At 49.2% G+C, this 17,910-nt stretch overlaps 1 protein-coding gene across 1 annotated transcript; it reads left to right on the forward strand.

The window, feature by feature from the left end:
* The first annotated feature begins 3,022 nt into the window (after positions 1-3,022).
* On the forward strand, positions 3,023-12,615 carry LOC120238914 (histone H2A.V). Its single transcript, XM_039242996.1, has 5 exons — positions 3,023-3,098; positions 7,320-7,397; positions 9,388-9,501; positions 11,583-11,712; positions 12,290-12,615. Exons 1-5 carry the CDS (start codon positions 3,096-3,098, stop codon positions 12,349-12,351), a joined length of 387 nt encoding a protein of 128 aa, XP_039098927.1. The 5' UTR covers positions 3,023-3,095; the 3' UTR covers positions 12,352-12,615.
* Positions 12,616-17,910: the final 5,295 nt, after the last annotated feature.

Raw genomic sequence — 17,910 nt, forward strand, 5'->3', positions numbered from 1 at the left:
AAATAAATAAATAAATAAATAAATAAATAAACATTAAACAATTTCTTTAATAGAAAGGATCATTTGACTGTCCTTTTCAAGAGTGGCCAAAAGAAATTTTCTTTATAATATTTTGAAGAATACCTCCGTGTTAAAGTGAATTTAAGACTGAACACAGGGGGGGGCGCCTGGGTGGCTTAGTCGGTTAAGCGTCCGACTTTCGCTTAGGTCATGATCTCGCGGTTCGTGGGTTCGAGCCCCGCGTCGGGCTCTGTGCTGACTGCCGGCTCAGAGCATGGAGCCTGTTTCAGTCTGTGACTCCCTCTCTCTCTGACCCTCCCCTGCTCACGCTGTCTCTCGCTCTCTCCTAGAAATAAATAAAACATTAAAAAAAAAAAAAGACTGAACACAGGGGTAAAACTTCTGGAATCTGTGGAGTAATCATGTAATCATTAAGGCTGACTTCTTGAGAAGCTAAGACACTGTCATTACCCTGGCAACACTGAGGAAATGGATGCCTGGTATAGGAGGACCCTGTCCGTGTAAACATATTGATCCCTCAAAAAATTAACTATAATTTTGCAAAGAAGAGGCATTGTGTTGGGTCAGGTGTCCCAGGAAACAGACTCGGACGTGGGGATCTGCCTTCACGGGGTTCGCTGTGGTTGGCCCCTGGTGACATGAGGAGAAAATGAAGGAAGCGGCATTAAATAGAGAAAGGTGTTGAACAGTAATGCAGTTCAAGTGTGTCACAGCAGACTCTTTTTTTTTTTATAAATGATTTTATGAACTTTAGCTTTCTTTTTTTTTTTTTAATTTTTTTAGTGTTATTTATTTCTGAGAGAGAGACAGTATGAGCAGGGGAGGGTCAGAGACAGAGGGAGACACAGAATCTGAAACAGCCTCCAGGCTCTGGGCTGTCAGAGCCCGATGTGGGGCTCGAACTCACGAGCTGTAAGATCATGACCTTAGCTGAAGTCGGACGCTTAACCGAGTAAGCCACCCAGGTGCCCCGAGTCACAGCAGACTCTGAAAACGGCTCTTCAGAGTCAGTTCAGACAAAGTAAGGCCAAACAGCCGGGCACCTTACCCCACACCCACCAGTGGCTGGAGGTTGGCCGCCCTGCAGCCCTGATCCCTGGGCCAAGCACAATTCTTGGGAACACTCCTGAGCAGTGACCAGTCAACACTGAGCTTCTGAAGGACCAGGGGCTCTTGACCATGCACTGTTGACCATGCACAAAGCTCATTCTCAAACTGTAGGGCGCACGGATCCCCTGGGAGGCCTGATGGGCCCCACCTACTGTTTCCCATTCGGTGGGTGTGGGTTGGGCGTCAGAATCTGCATTTGCAACAATTTCAGGTGACACCGATGCTGCTGTCTAGGGACCCTAAAGACCGCACTCTGAGAACCATACACTGTATCTGACTGCGTTAAATCCTGCAAGTTGAATCAAGGTGGAGTGTGGTACTTTATCACTTGGAGATGCTAATTCCTACAGTTCCCTGAGGAGGCTGGTCTTGTTAGCTCATGCCACCTGCTGTGCAGCCCTGGTTCACTGGAAACCAGACGGATTCGCTGACACACGTCCTTTATGAAATTGCTCACAGGCAGGTTTTCTTTTTGTAGCTGCGGGGAAATTCCTACCACTCTTCTTCGCTCTGTGGGCCTCAGCCTCTTCAATCTAGTTCTCTCCACTCTAAACACAAGGCCGAGATGGGGAAGGGGATCGATCACTCCTGTTTGTGATGAGCGTCAGTGTCAACCGAACTCCACTGTCCTCCATTCTGAATCGATGACTTGAGAGCCTAGAAGCGACGGAATTAACTTGCGCTTATCGAAAGAAGTGACCGTGTATCGGGCATGATCCGGTGCTAGGAACGGGATGCTTCCCCGTAAGTTGCTGAGTGAGCGCTTACCCCAACGCTGCACGGTGGGCACTGCCGCGGACAGATTTAATGACCACACAGGGGTGGGCATACACGGTGCCCTGCGCGGACCACACAGCCAGGGAGCGAGGGCTCTGGGTCAGGTGTCCCCACCGGCCGCACCGCCGGAGCCAGCGCTCACAGCTGCGCGAGATTGCGTTCCCCTAATTCACCCTAGCATTGTCGTTGTCGGGGGCCGGGGTCTGCAGGTGAATGCGGGGGAGGGGCGGGAGAGCGGGGAGGGCGCCCCGGCGCCAGGTCACCTGCTCCAGAGCCAGACTCGGGGTTGCGGGGCACCCTCCCCTCCGCCACCCCCGCCTGCAGGGGGTCATCCGGACTCCACGAGGAAGCCCCCAAGGGAACTTTTGGGATCCCCGCTGGCGGTGCGGGCGCTCCCCATCCCTTCTGCCCGCCCTTCGTCCCTGCCCCGGCAGGGTCGCCGGGACAAGGGCGCCTGCGGCTTCGGAGCGGGCGGCGAGGGGACAAAGACTGACGCCAGACGCGGGAGAAGGAAAAGACGGGAACACCTCGGTGAGTCCCGTCCTGCGGAAACCAGCGGCCTCCCCGGGTCTCCGCGCTCAGAGGACCCTGACAGCCACAGGCCCGTAAGAAGCCGCGCTCACAGGAGACGCCCACCGGCGCTTCCGTTCAGAACACAACTCACAGACCACTCCCCGCCGAGAACGCGCGGGAAAACAGCCACCACCTCCAGTAGCCCCACCCATTGGCTAGCTCCGCTGTCGTTCCCAGCGGCCCGCCTCCCCTGCTAGCGGGCGAGGTTCTCATTGGCTGAGTTCCGCCAGCCGTCCGTTCTCATTGGTCCGCCACTCCATTCATCCGGCTCGAGCTTCGCGGACAGGCGGAGAGCCGCGCGTGGCCCCGTCCCCGCTCGCACGCAGGGCCATAGGTGTCGGGGCTGGAGGCCCCGCCCCCGTGTGCCGTGTGCAAAAACAAACAGCCGTTAGGGAGGTGGCGCCGGGGGGCGGGGCAACACTAGAAGGGGGCGCGCGATTGGGTGGCCTCCGGGGTTCAAATTAGCAAGGTGAGCGGGGATTGGTCGGGGCGGTGCGAAGCGGGTCCCGGTTATTGTCCCGGCTCCGGCGGCGGCGGCGGCGGCGGTCGGTGCTGCGGAGCGGCGGCTCGGCGGCGGCGGCTCGGCTGGAGCGAGGGTGGGAGCGGCCGAGACCATGGTGAGGGCAGCGGGCGGCCGGGGGGCGGCGGCGGGCGGCGCTACCTGTTGAGGCTGCGTGGTGCCGCCTCGCCCGCCGTGGCGCCGGCGTGGAGCGCGGGGAGAGGGCCCTGCAGCCGGCCTGCATCCCGGGCGGGCGGGCGTCCTGTCCCCGGCGTCCCCCGTGTCCCGCAGCGCGGCGCCTCAGACCTGCGTCCCTACACAAAGCAACTAAAATTACGGGCCGGCCGCGGGATCTAAAAATAGCGGCGGCGGTGACTTGTCAGCTAGTTGGGATGCTGACGTCGGGTCCCCGGGAGCAGGTGTTCTGCTGGAAAGAGACCCTGTGGCCGGCTGGGAGGGACCCTTGCCCGGCTCTTCTCCCCTCTCTGGGGCGCGGACCCCCAGCCGGTGCCCCCTTCGCTCCTGAGGCGCGGGCCCCGACAGGTGTTCCCTCCGCCCCCGGGACGCGGACCCCAGACAGGTGCCCCCTCCTTCCCCGGGATGCGGACCTCCGCCGGTGCCGCCTCCGCCCCCGGGACGCGGACCCCAGGGAGGGTGCCCGATCCGGGCCCGAACGGTCCGCTGGCTTCTCGTGTGCGAGCCGACCCCGGCGGAGCGCCGGGCAAGTTGGTAGCTTGTGTCCGGAAGGTGACCGCAGCCCCCACACCTGCTAGAGTCGTGACGTCTGTTGAGGTTCTTAAAACCGTGGTTTAACGTCTGCCTCTGTAAAAAGCAAATAATACAGTAAACTGTATGGATTGGAAACAGGTTGAAACTGCTTAAGAGTACGTTCGGGCTTTTGCAGTTCGTGGCTTTGGATTGGTAACTAGTTTTTATTTCCTGATTCGGCCCTGGAGACACGATGATTGTGATTTTAGATTCGTGCGCCCGGTTAGAGGTTTTTACATTTTATTCCGGGACAGACAGAGCTGAAAATAATTTTTGCGTTTGAGGAAGAAGTGAGAATGTGTTGTTATGTAAGCCGAACTCAAATCAGTAAAGAGTCCAACATCTTTTTATTGTATGGCAACGTGGTCAGAAATGATTAAAACATATAAGGCATCCTGCAGAAATCTAGAGCTTCTCGGTTTCTTTTAAACCACTGTCTCTGCTAAAAGTGCTAAATGTTAGAAAGATAGGAATTATTCTTAGACTTTTTTCCTGCTTCTAATATCTGTCAAGGCCTGTATTTATTTTTTTATGTTGTTCTGGGAAATAAACATTAAATCAACTAAGGCATGCAGTTGGGGGGAATGTGCAGTTGATTTTTTTTTAGCTTAAAATTTTAAAGAGAAGCATTATAAACAGGATATGCCATCTCAAAGCTTACCCTCTGCTTCAAAAAAGTAGGCCCTTGAGCAGCGAGCCCGTCTTGTAAACTAGTTTGTTGTTTTGTTATTAACAGTGAATCCATAATAGACTTAAATGGTAAAATCAAACAGTCCAAAAAGAACAGTGGTTTCTCTCTGAAGTCAGATTCTTGGTCTTCTGTCCCCAGAGGCAAATAGCTTTTCTCCCATCCAAGTACTAACCAGGCCTGACCCTGCTTAACTTCCGAGATCAGAGAAGATCGACGCGTTCAGGGTGGTATGGCTGTAGACGGCAAATAGCTTTTCTAACTTACTGTGTGATCTGGAAATCTATGTGTACACCTCCTCTGTAGACAAGACTCGTGTTTACGTAAGGAAAGGCTCTGTGCAGTGGTACATACTCTGCCTTTTCCACTGAGAGTGTGTGTGGGTGCTTCTTTATCATGTATCTTTGTCTCGTTTGTTGAAATGGCTGCATAATATTTTCTTTTTTTAATGTAACATTTCTTGTTTATTTAAAAAAATGTTCTTTGACGTTTTATTTTTATTTTTTGAGAGACAGAGTGTGAGTGAGGGAGGGGGAAAGAGAGACAGAGGGAGACACAGGCTCCAAAGCAGGCTCCAGGCTCCCAGCTGTCAACACAGAGCCCCATGCGGGGCTTGAACTCACGAACTGAGAGATCATGGCCTGAGCCAAAGCTCAACAGTTAACTGACTGAGCCACCCAGGTGCCCCTTGAGTATTTTTTTTTTTTAATGTTTGTTAATTTTGAGAGAGAAATGGAGAATCCCAAGCAAGCTCTGTGCTCTGCTCAGACTTGGGTGTCTAACCAACTGAGCCACCGAGGCATCGTTTACTTTTCATACATTCATTGATTTTACCAACAAAAGATTATTTTATTCAGGAATAAAAGAGAATTGCGATCTGGAAAAAACAAGCTATGAGCAAAACCGTAGGCAAGTCCGGGCAGGATTACTTTTTTTTTTTTAACTTCAGCCAGCCAGTCATGCATTTATTGATTTATTTACTTATTCATTTACTGATGTATTTATTTATTTAACAATGTGAGAGAATGCTAGCACGTGCGTGCACACACACGACAGGGGGAAGGGCAGAGAGAACCCCAAGCAAGCACCCTGCAGTCAGTGCAGAGCCCAACATGAGATCGTGACCTGAGCCAAAATCAGGAGTCTGATGAAACCAAGAGCCAGACACCTAACTGAATCACCCAGGTGCCCTTATTTATGTATGTATGAGAGACAGAGTGAGTATAATTGAGGGAGGGGGAGGGAGAGAGAGAGCCCCAAGTAAGCTTCACACTCAGAGCAGAAGCTCCCACTTGGGGCTTGATCCCATGGCCCTGGGAGCTGAAATCAAGATTTGGTCCCTTCTCTCTGCCCCTCCCTTGCTCACACACTCTCTCTCTAAAATTACATTTTTAAAAATTAAGAAAAGAAAAAAAGTTGCCCCCTCAACTGACTTAGCCACCCAGGTGCCCGAGTTCGGTTTTTTTGTTTTTTTTCTTTTCTTTTCTTTTTTTTTTTTTTTTTTTTACTACTATCTGTTGATAGCAGGATTTGTTTAACCCTTTTAGTTTAAGGGTTGTTTTTTTTTCCAGTATACATACCAAAATTTGCCATTGTAGCCATTTTTAAGTGTTTAGGTGATGTTAAGGACATTAATACTGTTAATCAGCTCCAGAACTTTTTTATCTTCCCCGTTAAACTGGAACTCTCCATTCCAACCTTCTCTCTAGCCTGCGGCCACTACCATTGTACTTTCTCCCCCTCTGATTTTGACTAGGTACCTCATATAATAGGAATCCTGCAACATGTGTCCTTTGGGGACTGGTTCCTTCCACTTGGCATCACTTTCTTGTAGGGGGGACCAGAATTTCCTTTATGCAGGTGAATTTATGCAGGTCGCATTGTATGCGACCGCCCCCCTTTTGTTGATCCGTTTCATTCCTCAGTAGAAGCTGGAGCCGTCTCTGCCTTAAGGCTTTTGTGAACAATGAAGTCTGAACGTGCCTGTGTGTCTGAGTCCCCACCAGTTTCAATCCCTTGCACAGAGACCCAGAGTGCAGTTGCTGGCCCAGATGCTAATTCTGTGTTTAATTTTGGGGTTTTCTGAACATGTTTCTTTTTCTCCCAAAACGGCTGACTTTTTTTATTTCGTAAGTTTCTGACTTTTTAAAAAATGTTTATTTTTGAGAGAGAAAATGTGCTGGGAGGGGCAGGGACAGAAGATCTCAAACAGGTTCCCCACTGAGAGCAGAGAGCTCGCCATGGGGCTCGAACTCAATAACTGTGAGATCATGACCTGAACTGAAGTCAGGTGCTTAATCGATTGAGCTACCCAGGTACCCCAGTATGTTAACATTTTTAAAAATCACTTCGTTATGAAATATCTCCAGCATGAAAGTTCTAGTGACTCAATGAAGATTCTTCAGTGTGAAATTCAAGAAAAATACTCAAACTTACAGAAAACTCATTTTAAATAAAAATTTAAGGTTTGACATATTTATATAAATTAGTAAATAGTGAAATTATACATGTATATTTGAAATTGAGAAAAGAGGTCTACTTATATATTTAAAAAAATTTTTTTTAATGTTTTATTTATTTCCGAGAGAGAGAGACAGTGTGAGCAGGGGAGGGTCAGAGAGAGAGGGAGATACAGAATCTGAAACAGGCTCCGGGCTCTGAGCTGACTGTCAGCACAGAGCCCAACACGGGGCTTGAACCCATGAACCGTGAGATCATGACCTGAGCCTAAGTCGGATGCTTAGCTGACTGAGCCAACCAGGCGCCCCTACTTATATTTTTTTAACTACCTGAAGTAAAAGTGGAGAAAATTGTTTCCCAAATGTTTTTGAAATAGCATCTTCGTCTCTTCATCTGGGGTTATTGTTGTTGTTTTCCTCTTAGGCTGGAGGCAAAGCTGGAAAGGACAGTGGGAAGGCCAAGGCCAAGGCAGTGTCTCGCTCACAGAGAGCTGGGCTCCAGGTAATTGATGCTGTCATAATTCACTACTGGATTATTTTCTTCATTGTAATTCAGGACCCATAAATGTTTCATTAATTACAAAATTGTACTTGTACCGTGGACCTTTTAATGAGATGAAGTGGTCAAAATTAAAATCCTAACACAATAATCTTTTAATTTGTATTCTTCCAAATGAGAACAAGTTATGAAGTAGCACTAAATGAGCTCTTAAAATTGGTTATTTCTAGATTATAATTATATTCCTGTTTTTTTAAATAAATTGGATCACACGAAAGTCAGCATGCTGTGATGTTTCTCTTGGGGACGCTCTGTGCAACAGCAGTTAACTGAGGCTGAGGCAGAGCTGGGGGAGGGGCACATGGGCTGTGCCCCGTCCCCCGAAGTTCTCCCCTAAAGCTTCCTTCAGTTTTAGCCTGAGTGATACACTCGAAACACTAAATATTGTCAAACTTCATGTACTTGAGTGGTTGTGACTTTAATCCACAAACTCAGATATTTCTGACTCAGTGAGAACCACTGCCTAGAGGAGACCCTTTTGAAACAGGACAGTTTGGAGGCCGGACTGTAAAGTTTGGGTTTTCTTCCTCTTGGCAGTGGTGAGCCACTGAAGACTGTGGAGCCAGAGAATGACAGGAGCCAGGGGCCCTGAAGGAAGGGGGGTACTCACCCTTGACGGGTAACTGGATGGGCTCTCTTAGAACATTGCTGACACGTCAGTGACCTTGGGCGGCGCAAGAAGGCGGCAAGGCTGTGCTGTGCTTTAGGGGTGAGAGGAGACGCACTTGACCTGGGGTGCAGCAGAAGGAATAGAAGGACGTGTGTGTCCCCCAAGAGCAGAAGGGGAGGCACCGGTTGAGAGAAAGGTTTATCTAAGGCTGAAAAGCCAAGGGCCCGAGGAGTTTGTGTTGCAGCAGGGCCGCGTTAGACGATAAGTTTAAGGTGAGTCATTTGAAGGTCCACCAAGACATCTTCGGGAAGATGTCCCAGAGTTGCAGATTGGAGTCCCATTTCCAAGAGCAGTGATGAAAAGCACTACGAAGTTAAGGTCACATGTGTAAAATTGGGAGCTCGTGCCGTGGGTGAGTCTGGTCTGCATAGCATGCGAGGGGAGCGGGGGTCCTCGGGCAGACCCCACACGTGGTCTGGGTATCCCTGGGAGGCCAGATCCCAGCCCATGGCTTGCCCTCAGGAACGCTCAGATCCTCAAGGATTGGGTCTAGAAATGGCTACTGGATTTGGCAGTTAAAAGTGTCACCACTGCTCTTCTAGGATGGTGTTTGACAAAAACCAAGCCTGGATTAGAATAAAAGGGGTAACAGGACAGTTAGGGGTCTGGGATTTGCTTTTAAGTTTTGTCTTAGGAAAGGAGAGCCGTGGACAGACTGGAGAGGACTTGTTGCTCCAGTTGCAGCGAGGCTCAGAGGACAGGTGCAAGAGGGAAGGCGCAGGGAGGGCAAGGTGAGGGGGGTTGATAGGAAGGGGGGACGGTCGGGCTGCCGTGGTGCCGGTGCAGTGGCAGAGCGCAGAAAGTATGTAAGAAGAGGGCCATCGGGCAGAGGTGCGCTGCTCAAGGACACGTTGGAGAAAGTTCCTGTCCTCGGAGAGTCCCCGGGAGAGTCAGCATATCGTAGCTATCATACACGGGGAGGGAGGGGTGAAGTCTGCCACCACCTCGAGGCCCATGCGCCAGCGACCGCACATTTGGCCCCTCCTCGGGCTGTTCTGGCCACCCAGACCCCCTTCGCTCAGAAAGTAGCCCCTCGAGCTCGAGCGTTCGTGGTTCTTCCCCATTGGCTCTGTCCTTAGGAGGGTGGAGGCGAGACGATTCAAGCCTGTTACTGGGACACACAGGTACTAGGGACTATCCTTGCTGAGTAGGTGGGACTTCTGATCTGCTCAAGCAAGCTCACGTTCTCTCGTGCCTTCAGTCACGCTCGGTGGTGCGACGGCAAGGCCGTGGTGCTTCCCGCCCGGGCGGTCTGTCTTTCAGTTTCCCGTGGGCCGCATCCACAGACACCTGAAGACCCGCACCACGAGCCACGGGAGGGTCGGCGCCACGGCCGCGGTGTACAGCGCTGCAATCCTGGAGTACCTCACGGCCGAGGTCAGTTGTGCACGGGGTCCGGCAGGTACACTGGGCGCAGGGGTGGCAGGAGCCTGCAGGGGTGGGGGGCATCTCCTCGGCCCAGTCCCCGGTCCCCGGCCCCCAGCACCGTGTCAGAAAGAACCTGATGCACTCATGCTCAAAGTTAAGGCAAGGGTCCTCAGTCCTGTTTCTACAGGAGGTGACGGCACCCATGGTACTCTGCCACCAGCGAAGTGAACTCCTGGCGTGAATTTTGTGAACAGAAACCACCATCTTGTCATGAATATTGGAGTGGGGAGGCAGGGTGATGGTGCATTTTTAAAAATTCCACATAAGTTCTAGTGGTTCTCATAACAGACCTGACAAGTCCTTTCTGTTCTCTGCATGGTTGTGTGCACATAAGGTGCGGAGTCTTGGTCAGTGTGACGTTGCAGGAAGATGGGTTAATTGGGTGAAATTCTTTTTTTTTTTTTTTAATTTTTTTATGTTTTATTTATTTCTAGGAGAGAGAGAGACAGCATGAGCAGGGGAGGGTCAGAGAGAGAGGGAGTCACAGACTCTGAAACAGGCTCCAGGCTCTGAGCTGGCAGTCAGCACAGAGCCCGACACGGGGCTTGAGCCCACGAACCGCGAGATCATGACCTAAGCGAAAGTCGGACGCTTAACTGACTAAGCCACCCAGGCGCCCCTGGGTGAAATTCTTAACACCTGGGTGATGGACCATGCCCTCCTCCATCCCAGCCCCTAGTAGGGAGAACCCCCTGGGGGCCGTGGCACCCCTTGCCCTGTCCGTTCCAGCCAGGGCAGTATGAGAAGCAAGCAGGTCAGGGAGAGGCCACAGCCAGGCTGGTAGAGACAGACGGAAGTCCTTCCCCAGGAATGTGTGGTTGGGACCTCAGCCAAAAGGTGGACATTTGGTGTGTGTGTGAATTGTTAGTGCTGTTGTTTTGTTAACCTCACTGGTCTCTGCACCCCAAGCCGTGTCTGCCATGTTAGGTTGTGAGCCAGGGACTCGGAGCCTCTTCCCCCTCATTCTCCGTCAGCCTCACACGAGTTTACGTCTGGTGGGCAGCAGACTTTTTGGGAAGGTACATGTTTCATTCATTACCTGGAGGCGTAGTCTTCAGACTCAGGGTATCCCGGGTCTCATCCAGACTCCCAGTTTCTTTATTCTCTGGACCTCTGGGTACAGTTTTTTAGGTTAAGAGTAGGCCACGAGCATTTATATACGCAGTCAACATATTTTCCAGGTATTTATGTTTGGGGTGTTAGTCATCAGTCGAGTGTAAAGAAAATCCTGAAATCTAAGGTCAGGGGTCATTGCTTTTCAACCTTGGCTTTGCACCAGGCTCACTTGCGGGAGCTTTCAAAAGACACAGGTGCCCAGACCGGTCAAAGTCTTGTGAGGACCGAGCAGGGTCCCTGCTGCTTCCGACGCACACTGCTCAGTTTAGGTAAGACTCCATGGAGTTATTTTTGTAGGACTTCCATCAAAGGTTTTATAATGTCAGTATAGTCGGTGGAGGCAAAACAAAAAATAAATTAGAAATGCAGATTTTATGGCCAGCTGGGACTTGGAAGTTGTTTTAGGAGAAAATTCCCATTCTGGAATAAAGGGGTTCTAGTATATTATTGCCTTTGGGTTAGAGGACCCAGTGATGTTAAAAACCATGAATAGGAAATTATTTTAATTCTTTTTAAAAACTTTTCTCCCAACTACTAAGAAATAAGTTCCATCCGTTAAGGGCCGTGCAAAAATAGACTACAGGGCCGTACTGAAATCATGGTGAATTGCTCGGTGTTTACATTCTTCACATTCGGGATCTTGGCTAGGGGATAGTGTTACCCCTTGCCTTTCTTTCTGGAGCAGTGGGTTCTTACTCAGGGATCTCCAGAAAAATGAATAAGAGAGATCCTAGCGAGGTAACGAGATCTCTACAAAAGCATCAGAAAATCGGAAAAAGAAACCGTTACCGGTTTATAAGCGTTGCGTGTCTTCTGTGCAGGTGCTGTATGGGTCTGTGTCCCTGTAACTGCAGGTCTGCGCTGACCCTCCCGCACTTTAGCCTCTGATCCGCCATCTCCCTGGTGCCTTGCAGGTGCTGGAGCTGGCGGGTAACGCCTCCAAGGACCTCAAGGTAAAGCGGATCACCCCGCGCCACCTGCAGCTTGCAATCCGCGGCGACGAAGAGTTGGACTCCCTCATCAAGGCAACCATCGCCGGGGGTGGTACGTAGGGTCCCCTCTCACACACAGGTGGCTGTTGGCCATTCTGGCTGACATCATTCAGTCAGTGACCCTAGAACACACACAGACTTTGCCTCCAGGATCCCAGCAGTGTGGGGTCCGTTACAGTAAAGGCTCCTTTTCATTCTGATCCCAAGACACATTCTCACTTGTGGCCCGATGCAGTGCTGTGGTTCCACATGTTTCCCGTACCCTCGCAGCAGTGTCTTAAAAATGATCCCGAGAACTGCTCGGTGTGATGCCCTTGAAAGTCTGGGCTGAGGTGAACGAGTGAGTCCAGGGTCAGTGAAGGGAGACGTCTGCCGTGGTTCTGAATCCCTTCCAAGTCACCTTTGGAGAAGCTCTTGAAAGCTCTGCTTCCTCGTCCCCAAAGCCCGTAACAGCGCTGTTTTATGTAGTTTTAGTGTGGTGCCCAGACCTCGAGAGAGGTTGCCTCCGCGAGGTCGGCGGGTGAAGGGGCCTTCAGTAGACTTCGTGGCTGAGGAGGCGCCCTCCGTGGAGGCCCCGCAGTGGTGAGAGGGCCCACGCGAGCGGCTCATGCATCTCCATCTCCTTGCAGGTGTGATCCCGCACATCCACAAGTCCCTGATTGGAAAGAAGGGGCAGCAGAAAACCGCCTAGAGCACTGTTTTAACCAGCCCCTCTCCCGTCACTGCACTGTAACTGGGACAGAAGAAATAGTGGGGACATGGAGATTTTTAAAAGAGGCAAAAGGAAAAGCTTAGACAATTACTGTAGACACAATAAGAGACATTTGTACGTTCTTAGGCTCAAAGTTTGATAAAGTACCTTTCCATGTGGCAGCGCTCGTGTGGTGATTGGCTAGGTTTCTCCCATGTGTTTTATACAAAAATGGAATTGATAAACCATTTTTTACAAAAAGAATCGGTCTCCAAACTGTTCTGTTCATGATGTGTTGGGAAATATTTTGTTCATACTTAGAAATTGTTTAAATTTCAAATTGGTTATTCTATATTCAGAATAATCCTAAAACAGTGATTGGGAATATAGATTTCCCAGGGTTGATGCCACATTACCGTGTGCCACTGTATCAGGTGCCATCCGCTTGCAGGACAGCCTGTCAGGTCACACACCACAAAAGAAGGGAGCCGCAGGGCGCCCTCAGCTGTAGGATGCACCCCTGTGCAGAGACCCCGGCCCGGAGAACACGTGCATTGGGAGTTGATGGCTAGGGTAGCAGATCTGTGCACTGAGCACCTATACAGCAGGCCCTGAATTAGGTGCTTATGATGAGAGACTTCATTCATTCCCCCCATGTTAAAAGATGTGGAAACCAGGGTTCCTGGAAGTTACTTGTCGAAGGACGGGTCACCCGGTAGGTAGGACACGCAGGGCTGGGGGACCCGGGGCCCACACTCTTACTGGAATCAGAGTTCAGTTTATCACAGTTTTCTGCTTTTACTTAAACTCCCAGCTTTTAGTGGTCTCTTTTTGATACAGTAACATTCAGCAATTTGTGCCTTATTTTACAAAATATTTTACTTTGTCAGCTTTTAAGTAACTTGTAAGATTTAATGTGCCAGTTAATGGTCCGTCAGAAAAAACTATTTTTTTTGCTTGGAAGTCTTCATTAAAAAAAGATCTTTTAATGTTTTATAATCTAGCTCTATAAAAACAAAGCTCTCATTTTAAAAATTTATTTTATTATGGAAATTTTCAAAAATACAGAAAAATAAAGAGAACAGTATAATGAACCCCCGTGTACTCCTCCTCCACCTTCAGACAGTTATCCCGCGGTGTTTTACCTCCCTGCTCCCGGGATCCTGCCTCCCAGCCGGTTGGTTTGAATCCCGAATCAGGCACAATTTATTGTCATGTCTGTCTATTTAAGTGTGAGTCCCTAAAGATGGGGCACTTTTTAGGCCAGAATTACAATTGTAAGACAGCATTTTATTTTATTTTTTTAGATTTTTTTTTTTTTTAACTTTAATTATTCCGAAGCGGGGGGACAGAGAGAGAGAGGGAGACAGAGTCCAAGCAGGTTCCAAACCGTCAGCACAGAGCCCAGCTCGGGGCTCAAACTCACGAACTGTGAGATCATGACCTGAGACAAAGTTCGACACTGAACCAACTGAGCCGCCCAGGCGCCCCTGTCTTTCTTTTGTTTTTCTTTAAGTTTGTTTAATCTCTGCCCCCAACATGGGGCTTGAACTTGCAACCCCACAATCGAGCTGCATGCTTTACTGACTGAGTCAGCCAGGCACCCTACCGTGTTCCAGATCCTAGATTGTGTTCATCCCTCATTTCTTTTTAATCCATAGGTTTCTCTTCCCTCTTTTTCTTATAATTAAAAAAAAGTTTTTTTACATTTATTTTTTTTTGAGAGAGAGAGAGCACGAGTAGGGGAGGGGCAGAGAGAGAGAGGGAGACACAGAATCCAAAGCAGGCTCCAGGCTCACAGCTGTTAGCACAGAGCCAAACGCGGGGCTGGAACCCGAAAACCATGAGGACCTGAGCGGAAGTTGGATGCTTCAACTGACTAAGCCATCCAAGCACCCATTTTTTCTTAGTAATTTTTGAAGACACAGAGTTGTTTTTTCTACGGAATTGTCTCTGTATTTTCCAGAATGCATCCTATTGGTGTTTGAGATGTTTTCCTGTTCCCTAGATTTCCTGGAAACGGACAGATCTTGAGGGGTTGTCTTTTGTTTTCCTTCCTCACAAAAGTAATTCACAGGTGACTGTGGGGGGCGGGCACCTATCACCTGCTGTGTGAAGACTGATGGTCGGGCTATGCCAGCCCACTCCCCCAAGGGCTCCCCCAAGGGCTTGTAGCCGCCAGCGCCCTGAAGCAGCACTCCACATGGGGCACTGGTGGGAGACACGCTCGTGATCCTTCTGCGCCCAGAATTCCTGCAGACCCGCTCTTTGGTTTCCAAGGCAGGAATAAGAACATTTCAAATTCAGATTAAGTTACCTCAGCACGTAGTTTTGAAGTTTCTATGTTGAGCAGGCTCTCAGTTATCCTCCTGTGAAGTTTTAGTAGTTTCCAGAAGCCAAAGTAGCAACAGCAAAGAAGGCAAAATAGAGAATAGTGACGTTCAGTAGAGTTTTCTAGGTAGTTGCTTCAGATACTGACTTCCCTTTGATAGTTGCTTGAGGTCTTCTTAGAATTGTTTTTTTAAAAAAGAGAAGGAACTTTTTTTAAAAGTTTATTTTGAGAGAGAGCAAGCGAGTGGGGAAGGGAAAGAGAAACATAAGCAGGCTCCACACTGTCAACACAGAGCCCCCCCTGGGACTCGATCTCAGGAACAGTGAGATCACAACCTGAGCTGGTCATGCAGGCACCCCTTGTTTTGTTTTCCAGTGGAGACGAAGTCAAGCTGCTGGGCCCTGGCCCCCACAGGTGGCCCTTGTTGCCCTGCGTGTACCTGTCCCCCGCCCACAGGGCCCAGGCATTTGAACTCACACAGCACAGGTGCGGAAGTGGGGACATGGAATGTTCTGCTTCTGGCTTTGGTGCCTGTTGTGGGGTTTGTTGAGATTCTTATTTTATTGAGGTCTGGTGGGCACACAGCACATTCATTTCAGGCGTATGACTCGAGTTCACGGGTGCAAGCCTGACCCGAACACCACAAGTGTGCAGTGAACACCATCCCCACTCACTTAGCACTCTCTCGCGATGAGAACTGTTGCGGTCACTCTGCAGCACTCAGCTTCGCCTCAGGGGTCGTGAGCTGCGGGTGCACGGTGCCCCTGGGTCCTCCCCGTGGCACAGCTGACGCCTGCACCCTCTCTGCCCACTCCCCACCTCTGGCAACCAGCAGCCTGTTCTCTGGATCTACGAGCCACATATTTGGTTTTATTTTTTTGGGAGTTTAAGACTATTTGTAGGGGCGCCCAGGTGGCTCAGTCGGTTAAGCATCTAACTCTTGGTTTCAGTTCTGGTCATGATCTCATGGTTCCTGGGTTCAAGCCCCATGTGGGGCTCTGTGCTAACAGCTCGGAGTTTGCTAGTGATCTCTCTCCCTCTCTCCCTGCCCCTCCCCTGCTCGCTCACTCTCAAAAGAAACTAAAAAAGTAAGTTGAAAAAAATATTTTTAAATTTTATTTAAATCCAAGTTAGTTAACATATAAAGTAATATTAGTTTTAGGAGTAGAACCCATTGCTCATTACAGGTGCCCTCCTTAATTCCTGTCACCCACTTAGCCAGTCCCCCCCCGCTCCCCTCCATCAGCCCTCAGTTTTTCTATTTAAGAGCATCTTATGGTTTGCCTCCCTGTTTTTATCTTATTTTTCCTTTCCTTCCCCTATGTTCATCTGTTAAGTTTCTCAAAGTCCACATATGAGTGAAGTCATATGATATTTGCTTTTCTGATTTCACTTAGCATCATATACTCTAGTTCCATCCATGCTGTTGCAAATCACAGTATTCCATCTTTTTCAGGGCTAATATTCCACCACATATGTGTGTGTGTGTGTGTGTGTGTGTATATGCAATATATATATATATATGCACCACACCCTTTTAATCCACTTATCTGCTAATGGACACCTAAGTTGTTTCCATATCTTGGGTGTTGTAAATAATGGACTGATACACAGTAGGGGTGCAGATATCTTTGCAGCTTAGCATTTTCATTTTCTCTGGGTAAATACCCAGTAGTGGAATTACTGGGTCACATGGTAGTTCTATTTTTAATTTCTTGAGGACCCTCCATCCTGTTGTCCAGAACGACTCCACCAGTCAGCATCCCCACCGGTGATGCAGAAGGGTTCTCCTTTCTCCGCATCCCCGCCAGCACCTGTTGTTTCGGGTCTCTTTGGTTCCTTGTGATTTGGGTTTGTATTTCCCTGATGATGAGTGATGTGCAGCACCTTTGCATGTGTCTGTTGGCCGTCCGGATGTCTTCTTTGGGAAGATGTCTATTCAAGTCCTCTGCCTTTTTTTTTTTAAAGCAGGCTCCGTGCCCAGCATGGAGCCGATACAGGGCTTGAACTCATGACCCTGAGATCAAGACCTGAGCTGATGCTCAACTGACGGAGCCCCCCCACCAGGTGCCGCTCCTAGGCCTGTGTTTTAATTGAATTATTTGCTGTTCAGTTGTAGGAGTTCCTTGTATATTTTGGATATTAACACCTTATCAGATAGATGATTTGCAAACATTTTTTAAAATTTTTTCATGTTTATCTTTGAGAGAGAGACAGAGCAGGGGTGGGGCCAGACAGAGGAAAACACAGAATCTGCAGCAGACTCCAGGCTCCGAGCTGTCAGCACAGAGCCCGACATGGGGGCTCGAACCCACAAACCACAAGATCATGACCTGAAACTGACTGAGCTCCCCAGGCGCCTGGCCAGTACTCTCCTATTCAGTAGGTTGCCTTTTCATTTTGTTCATAGTGCACTGGTTCTTCTTTGACAACATTTTATTATGAAATTTTTTAACATACAGAAAAAATAATTATACAGTCAGTAATTCTCTTATGTATCACCTAGAGTCTACAATTAATATTTTAACATATCAGGGACACCTGGGGGCCTCAGTCAGTGAAGGGTCTGACTCTTGATTTCAGCTCAGGTCATGATCCCTTGGTTCATGGGAGTGAGCCCTGTGTTGGGCTCTTAGCTGACATCACAGAACCGGCTTAGGATTCTCTCTCATTCTCTCGCCTCATTCTGTCTCTCTCTCCTCACTTTCTGTCTCTCCAAAATAAATAAACTTAAAAAATACTTTACCAGGGTGCCTGGGTGGCTCTGTCGGTTAAGTGTCCAACTTTGGCTTGGGTCATGATCTTGTGCTCTGTAAGCTCGAGCCCCACGTCAGGCTCTGTGCTTACAGCTCAGAGCCTGGAGCCTGCTCCTGAGTCTTTCCCCCCTCTCTCTGCCCCTCCCCCATTCATGCTTTCTCTCTCTCTCTCAAAAATAAACATTAAAAAATGTATATTTTACCATATTTGTCACTTATTTTATCCCACCATATTTATCTTCTCACATAATTATTCATCAGTGCCCCTTATTTGCCTGTTTTATGCTCTATTTGTCCTCATCTTTTTTTATAATTTTTTTTTTAATGTTTATTCATTTCTGAGAGAGAGCGCACAAGTTGGGGGAGGAGCAGAGAGAGAGGGAGACACACAACCTGAAGCAGGCTCCAGGGTCCAAGCTGTCAGCACAGAGTCCAACATGGGGCTCGAACTCACAAACCATCAAATTGTGA

Source organism: Hyaena hyaena, unplaced genomic scaffold, assembly GCF_003009895.1.
Source record: "Hyaena hyaena isolate Hyena2069 unplaced genomic scaffold, ASM300989v1 scaffold_218, whole genome shotgun sequence".
In the NCBI taxonomy this organism is placed as follows: Eukaryota; Metazoa; Chordata; class Mammalia; order Carnivora; family Hyaenidae; genus Hyaena; species Hyaena hyaena.

Coding starts and splice junctions, on each gene's coding strand:
- LOC120238914 (XM_039242996.1), top strand. Junction 9,502..11,582: donor TGGAGTACCTCACGGCCGAG/GTCAGTTGTGCA, acceptor GGTGCCTTGCAG/GTGCTGGAGCTGGCGGGTAA. Junction 11,713..12,289: donor GGCAACCATCGCCGGGGGTG/GTACGTAGGGTC, acceptor ATCTCCTTGCAG/GTGTGATCCCGCACATCCAC.